At 39.4% G+C, this 8,570-nt stretch overlaps 1 protein-coding gene across 1 annotated transcript; it reads left to right on the top strand.

The window, feature by feature from the left end:
- Positions 1–2,546: 2,546 nt before the first annotated feature.
- Positions 2,547–3,527, top strand: LOC133246876 (olfactory receptor 2A2-like). Its single transcript, XM_061415453.1, has one exon. The coding sequence runs from the start codon at positions 2,547–2,549 to the stop codon at positions 3,477–3,479; it is 933 nt and encodes a 310-aa protein (XP_061271437.1). The 3' UTR covers positions 3,480–3,527.
- The last annotated feature ends 5,043 nt before the right edge of the window (positions 3,528–8,570 follow it).

The raw sequence follows: 8,570 nt of genomic DNA on the forward strand, positions 1-8,570 counted from the left end.
CTCAGTCATGTCTGACTCTTTGCGACCCCATGAATCGCAGCACACCAGGCCTCCCTGTCCATCAGCAATTCCCGGAGTTCACTCAAACTCACGTCCATCAAGTCGGTGATGCCATCCAGCCATCTCATCCTCTGTCATCCCCTTCTCCTCCTGCCCCCAATCCCTCCCAGCATCAGTAAAATGCATTATTTTACTGTAATAATATATTAATATTAATAATATAATAATATTAATAGTAATTTTATATATTATACATAATATATACGGGGCTTCCCAGTGGGGTGCTAGTTGTAAAGAACCCACCTGCCAATGCAGGAGACAAAAAATGCAGGTTTCATCCCTGAGTTGGGAAGACAGATCATCCAGAGGAGGGCATGGTAACCTAGTATTCTTGCCTGGAGAATCCTGTGGACAGGGGAGCCTGGTGGGCTACAGTTCATAGGGTCACAAAGAGTCAGACACGAATGAAGCGACTTAACACACACACACACACTGATACATGTAAATGTGTTGTTGTTCTTGTTCAGTCACATAGTCCTATCCAACTATGTGCAACCCCATGGACTACAGCATGGCAGTCTCCCCTCCTTCACTGTCTCCTGGTTGTTCAAACGCATGTCCATTGAGTGATGATTCCATCCAACCATCTCATCCTCTATCACCCCCTTCTCCTCCTGTCTTCAATCTTTCCCAGCAGGGTCTTTTCCAATGAGTCAGCTCTTTGCATCAGGTGGCCAAAATATTGGAGCTTCAGCTTCAGCATCAGTCCTTCCAAGGAATATTCAGGGTTGATTTCCTTTAGGATGGACTAATTTGATCTTGCTATCCAAGGGACTCTCAAGAGTCTTCTCCAACACCATGGTTCAAAAGCATCAGTTTTTCAGTGCTCAGCTTTCCTTATGATCCAACTCTCACATCCATACATGACTACTGGAAAAACCATAGTTTTGACAATACGGACATTTGTCAGCAAAGTGATGTCTCTGCTTTTTAATATGCTGTCTAGGTTGGTCATAGTTTTCCCTCAGTGCGGAATTATCTTTTAATTTCATGGCTGCAGGCACTGTCCAACCAAGATCTGGAAGATTTTGGTTCATGTACTTTTCAAGCCTGTGCACAGTGATTTTGGAGCCCAAGAAAATAAAATCTGCCACTGTTTCCATTTTCCCCCCATCTATCAGCATCAAGTGATGGGACAGGTGCCATAATCTTTGTTTTTTGAATCCTGAATTTTAAGCAAGCTTTTTCACTCTCCTCTTTCGTGTTCATCAAAAGGCTCTATATTCCTCTTCGCTTTCTGCCATTAGGGTAGTATCATCTGCATATTCGAGATTATTGATATTTCTCCCAGCAATCTTGATTCCAGGTTATGATTCATCCAGCCTGGCATATCGCAGATGTACTCTGCATATAAGTTAAATAAGCTGGGTGACAATATACAGCCTTGAAAAACTCCTTTCCCAATTTTGAACCAACCTGTTGTCCCATGTCCAGTTTTAACTGTTGCTTCTTGACCTGAAAACAGGCTCCTCAGGAGGCAGGTAAGATGGTCTGGTATTCCCATCTCATGAAGACTTGTCCACAGTTTGTTGTGATCCACACAGTCAAAGGCTTCAGCATAGTCAATGAAGCAGGAGTAGATTTTTTCTGGAATTCTCTTGCTTTTTTATGATCCATTGGATATTGTTAATTTGATCTCTGGCTACTCTGCCTTTTGGAAATCCAGCTTACAGATCTGAAATATTTTGGCACATAACTTTTGACGCCTCGTTTGAAAGAGTTTGAGCATTACTTTGTTAGCATTTGAAATACGTGCCACTGTATGATAGTTTGAATATTCTTCAGTGTTGTCTTTCTTTGGGATTGGAATGAAAACTGAGTTTTTCTAGTCTTGTGGTCACTGCTGAGTTTTCCAAATATGCTGGCATGTGGAGTGTAGCACTTTCACAGCATCATCTTTTAGGATTTTTAATAGCTCAACTATATTTCCATCACCACACTAGCTTTGTTTATATATATTATATTAAACATATAATATATGTAATACAATAATGTTGCAGGAAGAAGGACCCCTCCAAGAGTCTAGGAATAAATTGTCAATATGTGAATATGGCTTTATTTTAGTCTTAAGTGTTCTATAGAAAGTTAATACATTGTCCATTTGGAGAAAATAAGTGATAAGCCAAAAATGAATAAAAATTAGTGAAACCTATATACTATATACTAGTATGGATTATAATCCCTAATACTTACCAGTAATAGCAACCCACTCCAGTATTCATGCCTGGAAAATCCCATGGACCGAGGAGCCTGCGGGACTACAGTCCATGGGGTCACAAAGAGCCGGACACGACTGAGCGACTTCACTTTCACAATAAAAACTAAGAAACAAAAAGGCAAAGGAATTTTGAAGAAAAAAACTTCAGGGAGGTAGGGACAACACAAGCTTCCTCTGAATTCACTTCTCATAAATAACTCCTATTTTCATTGCTATCCAATCCTGACTTTCCTATCACACTTCAGTCCTTTGCAGACTGTCATTGGCAATGGAGGGCAACCAATCACAGATCACAGAATTCATCCTGGTGGGGTTCCAGCTCAGTAAAAACATGGAATTGCTCCTTTTTGGTATCTTCTCCCTGTTATATGTCTGCAACTTGCTGGCAAATGGCATGATCTTGGGACTCATTTGCTTTGACCCCAGACTGCACTCCCCCATGTATTTCTTCCTTTCCCACCTGGCCATCATCGACATATCCTATCCTTCCAGCAATTTTCCCACCTTGCTGGAAAACCTAGTGAAACACACAAAAAACATCTCCTTTGACCCTTGCACTGTGCAGATGTTTTTCAGTTTGACTTTTGGATCTATAGAGTGCCTCATTTTGTTGGCGATGTCCTATGACAGGTATGTGGCGATCTGCCATCCCCTCCAGTACACGGTCATCATGAACTGGAGAGTGTGCTCCATCCTGGCCATTGCTTGCTGGGCGTGTGGATTTGCCCTGGCCCTGGTCCAAGTAATTCTCTTGTTAAGATTACCCTTCTGTGGCCCCCAGAAGGTGAACCACTTCTTCTGTGACATTTGCTCTGTCCTCAAATTGGCCTGTGGTGACATCTGGATCAATGAAATGTTCCTCTTTGCTGATGGTGTTCTTATCTTAGTTGGGCCCCTTGCCCTGGTGTTGGTCTCCTATATGCGTATTCTCTGGGCCATCCTGAAGATCCAGTCAAAGGAGGGCCGCAAGAAAGCCTTCTCCACCTGTTCCTCCCACCTCTGTGTGGTTGGGTTCTACTTTGGCTTAGCCATGATCGTTTACATGGTTCCCGACAACAGTCAACAAGAAGAACACCTGAAGATCCTTTTCCTGTTTTATACTCTTTTCAACCCATTGCTGAACCCTCTTGTCTACAGTGTCAGGAATGCTCAAGTGAAGGCTGCCTTCCACAGAGTACTGCAGAAGAAGAAGACAACGTGAAGGAGGGTCCAGTTTTGGTTCAGTGCATTCTTTTCCCTTCAGAGATGTGATTGCTGGTGCAAGAAAACTCAAAGTTCCCCAGAAAGTGACATGATTTAATGAAAAGCATTAGTCCAGAGTAGCATCAGCATGATGGAAGAATAGGAATCCCTAAGCCTCCATTCCTCCATGGAGACAAGACCATACAGACCTAATTTCCTTTGTGAAAATACCAGAAGTTGGATAATTGAGTGCTGCACCCCAGAAAAGCGCAATGCCAAGAAGAAATACAATAAGTGTTCAGGCAAATTTATGGTACTGTGTCTGCCATACCTACTTCCCTCCACCTCCCAGATCTCCCTCAAGGGGGAAAAAGAAGAATGGATCCTTCAGACTACTTTTAGCTTTTCAAGGAGTGATATGAGAGTTTGTTAGTTGTCTTGCCTCTGAAGCACTGATGGAAGTGGCAGTTTGGACTCCTGGTTAGGATCCCTGAGAAAACCTGCAAGGAACGAAACTTTTTAAAGATATAGAGATACTTTGGATTTTGAAAATTCTCAGAGATCTGCACTGGTATCTCATTCTTGTCTTAACGTAAAATTTCTTGTTAATGTGTGATATTGAGTTTCCTTGCAGTTGCTTCCTGGCCATCTGTATGTCTTCTTTGATGAGCTGTCTGTTTAGGGCAGCAGAGGATGTGATGATGGTTAGATGGCATTACTGACTCAGTGGACGTGAATTTGAGCAAATTCCTGGACATAGTGAAAGTCAGAGGAATCTGGCATGCTCAGTCCATGGAGTCCCAGATTTGGACATGACATAGCAAATGAACAAAGCAACAACTCTTTACATCTTTTGCCCATTTTTATGTAATGAATTTTATTTTTAAAGAAATTTTTGATCACAGCAAAATTCAGTGGAAGGGACAGAAATGCCCTGTACACCCCCTACCTCCCCACATGTATAAGCTCCCCCATTACCAATGACCCTCCCTAGAGTGGCATGTTTGTTAGTATTCATGCACCTATATTAACAGATGATCATCACCCAAAGTCTATAGTGTACATTTGAATTCACTCATGATGTTGTACATTCTGTGTATTGGACAAGTGTTTAATTATGTGTATCCACATTATTATCATACTCAATATTTTCAGTGCGCTAAAAATCACCTCTTCCTTCCTCCCTTCAGTTCTAATCCCTGACAACCACTGATCTCTTAACTGCTTCCATAGTTTTGGCTTTTCCAAATATTTGGGGAGGAATTATAGAGTATGTATGTATAATGTAGTTTTCCACACTGGCTCTGTTCACTCAGTCGAATGCCTTTCATTTCCTCTTTTTTTCTTTGCTTGATAGTTCATTTCTGAACTCGCTTCCGTTGTCTGGATGCAGCACAGTTTATCCATTTACCAACTGAAGCACACTTTGATGGCTTCCAAGTTTAGGCAATTATGAATAAAGTTGCTTTAAACATCTCTGTGCAGGTTTTTGTGTAGACGCATGTTTTCAAATCCTTTGGATACATACCAAGTACTGCATTTGGTAGATTGTATAGTAAGAGTAGGTTTAGTTTTTTTTTTTTAACTATGAAATTGCCTTTCAATATGACTGTATCATTTTACATGAATGAAAATGAATTCCACTTCAGAAGTACGTGACAGTTCTTATTGATCCACGTCATTATCAGTGGTGGTGTCGGTGCTCTGGAGTTTAGCCATTCTACTAGGTGTATAGTGATAATTCATTGCTGTCTTCATTTACTTCCCTCATGATAGAGATGTGGAGCATCCTTCCATGTGCTCATTTGCAATCTGTCTTTTTTTTCATTTTTAAAATTTATTTTTAAATTAAAGACTTTTTCTTTTTTTAATTTTAGAGTTGGAGGAAAATTGCTTTACAGTGTTGAATAAACATTGTAAACGTGCTGCCATACAACATGAATCAGCCATAAGTATACATAAACCCCCTCCTTATTGAACCTCCATTCCCCTCTGCTGCCCCATTCCATCCCTCTAGGTTGCTGCCGAGCAGGCTGAGTCCAAGTGTTATATAGCAACTTTATCCTCACTATCTATGTGAACATGGTCACGTGTATGTTTCAGTGTTACTTCCTCATTTCATCCCACCTTCTCCTTTTCCCACTGTGTCCACAACTCTCTTCTCTATGTCTGCTTCTCTGTTCCTGCCCTGCAAATAGGTTCATCTGTACCATTTTTTTTTAAATTACACACACATATATATAAATATTTTAATATACAATATTTGTTTTTCCTCTCTCGGACTTACTTCACTCTGGGTAACAGATTCTAGGTTTATCTACATCAGTTTAGCTGACTCAAATTCATTCTTTTACATGGCTGCATAATATTCCATTGTATATAAGCAGTCTGTCTTCCTTATCCATTTATCTGTCAGTGGACATCTAGACTTCTTCTGTGTCCTGGCTTTTGTAAATAGGGCTGCAATGATTATTGGGGTACCAGTATCTTTTTGCTTAGAGTATATGCCCAGTAGTGGGATTGCTTGGTCATATGGTGTTCTTGCCTGGAGAATCCCAGGGACGGCAGAGCCTGATGGGCTGCCATCTATGGGGTTGCACAGAGTCGGACACGACTGAAGTGACTTAGCAGCAGCAGCAGCAGCAGCATGGTAGTTTTATTCCTAGTTTTTAAAGGAATTTCCATACTGTTCTCCACAGTGGCTGTATCAATGTACATTCCAACCAATAGTGCAGGAGGATTCCTTTTCTCCACATCCTCTCCAGCATTTTTTGCTTGTAGATATTTCGATGATACCCATTCTGATCAGTATGAGGTGATACCTCATTGTAGTTTTGATTTGCATTTCTCTAATAATGAGTGATGCTGTGCATGTTTTCATGTGTTTAATGGCCATTGGTATGTCTTCTTTAGAGAAATGTTTGTTTAGGTCTTGTGCTCATTTTTTGACTGGGTTGTTTGTTTTTCTGATATTGAGCTTGCATGAGCTGCTTGTATATTTTGAAGATGAATCCTTCATTTGCAATTATTTCTCCCATTCTGAGGGTTATCTTTTAATCTTGTGTATAGTTTACTTTGCTATGCAAAAGTTTTTAAGTTTAATTATGTTGCATTTATTTATTTTGCTTTTATTTCCATACTCCAGGAGGTGGGTCAAAGAATGTCTTACTGCAGTTTCTGCCTATGTTTTCCTCTAAGAGTTTTATTGTTTCTGGCCTTTCATTTAGATCTTTAATCCATTATGAGTTTATTTTTGTGTTTGGTGTTCAGGAGTGTTCTAATTTCATTCTTTTACATGAAGCTGTCCAGTTTCCCCAACACGACTTATTAAAGAGACTGTCTTTTTTCCATTGTATATTCCTGTCTCCTTTGTCAAAGATAAGGTGCCCAGAGGTGTGTGGGTTTATCTCTGGGCTCTCTATCTTATTCCATTGGTCTATATTTCTGATTTTGTGCCAGTATCATACTGCCTAGATTACTGTAGCTTTGTAGTATAGTTTGAAATCAGGAAGGTTGATTCCTCCCATTCCATTTTCCTTTCTCAAGATTGCTTTGGCTATTCAGAGTCTTTTGTGTTTCCATACAAATCATAAAATTTTTTTGTTCCAGTTCTTTACAAAATGCCACTGGTAATTTGACAGGGATTTTGCTGAATCTCTAGATTATTTTGTGAGGTATAGTCATTTTGACAATATTAATTCTTCCAATCCAAGAACATGATATATCTCTCCATCTGTTTGTGTCATCTTGATTTCTTTAAACAGTGTCTTAGAGCTTTCTGCATACAAGTCTTTTGTCTCCTTAAGTAGGTTTATTCATCAGTATTTTATTCTTGTTAATGCAGTGGTCATTAGAATTATTTTCTGAATTTCTATTTTTGATCTTATATTGTTAGTATATACAAACAAATGCAACAGATTTCTTTGTATTAATTTTGTATCCTGCAACTTAACCAAATTCATTGAAGAGCTCTAAGAAGGGGACGACAGATGAGATGGCTGGATGGCATCACTTACTCGATGGACATGAGTCTCAGTGAACTCCGGGAGGTGGTGATGGACAGGGAGGCCTGGCGTGCTGCGATTCATGGGGTCGCAAAGAGTCGGACATGACTGAGCAACTGATCTGATCTGAGTAGTTTTCAGGTAACATAGATTTTCTATGTATACTGTAACGTCATCTGCAAAAAGTGACATTTTTACTTCTTTTTCAGCTTAAACTCACTTTATTTCTTTTTCTTCACTGGTTTCCATGTCTAGGACTTCCAAAGTTATATTGAATAAAAGTTGCAAGAGAGGAATCCTTGTCTTGTTCCTGATCTTAGAGAAAGAGCTTTTAGTTTTTCACTGTTGAGTATGATATTAGAGTTTGTCATGTATGACCTGTATTATGTTGAGATGTGTTCCCTCTGTGCACACTTTGTGAGAGTTTTTATCGTAAGTGGATATTGAATTTTATCAGAAACTTTTCCTTCATCTATTGAGATAATTGTATGATTGTTATTATTCAGTTCATTAGTCTGGAGTATCACACTGATAAATTTGCAGATATTGAAAAAATATTTGCATCCCTGGGATGAATCCCCCTTGATCATGGTGTATGATCCTTTTAATTTACTGTTAGATTCATTTCCTGGTATTTTGTTGAGGATTTTATGTCTATATTCATCAATAATATTGGCTGTAGTTTTCTTTTCTCATGGTATCTTTGTCCTGTTCGGGTATCGGGGTGATTGCAGCCTCATAGAAAGAGTTTGGAAGTATTCCTTCCTCTGAAATTTTTTTGAATAACTTTGGAGGATTAGGTGTTAATTCTTTTCTACATTTTGGATGGAATTCACCTGTGAAGGCAACTTATGCTGGACTTTTGTTTACTGGGAATTTTTAAATCACTGGTTCCATATCAGTACTCATATTATAGTTGGTCTGTTCATATTTTTTTCAATTCTTCCTGTTAAGTCTTGAGAGATTGTACCTTCCTAAGAATTTGTCCATTTCTTCTAAGTTATATGGTTTATTGGCATATAGTTGTTTATGGGCCTTTATAGTCCACAAACTTCCCACTTTTTAAGCCAGGACACTGGTCTTTTGCTGCTGCCCTCAGACTGCAG

The sequence above is a fragment of the Bos javanicus genome, chromosome 4 (genome assembly GCF_032452875.1).
Source record: "Bos javanicus breed banteng chromosome 4, ARS-OSU_banteng_1.0, whole genome shotgun sequence".
Lineage (NCBI taxonomy): Eukaryota > Metazoa > Chordata > Mammalia > Artiodactyla > Bovidae > Bos > Bos javanicus.

Coding starts and splice junctions, on each gene's coding strand:
- LOC133246876 (XM_061415453.1), top strand. CDS start 2,547: ATGGAGGGCAACCAATCACAGATCACAGAATTCATCCTGGTGGGGTTC.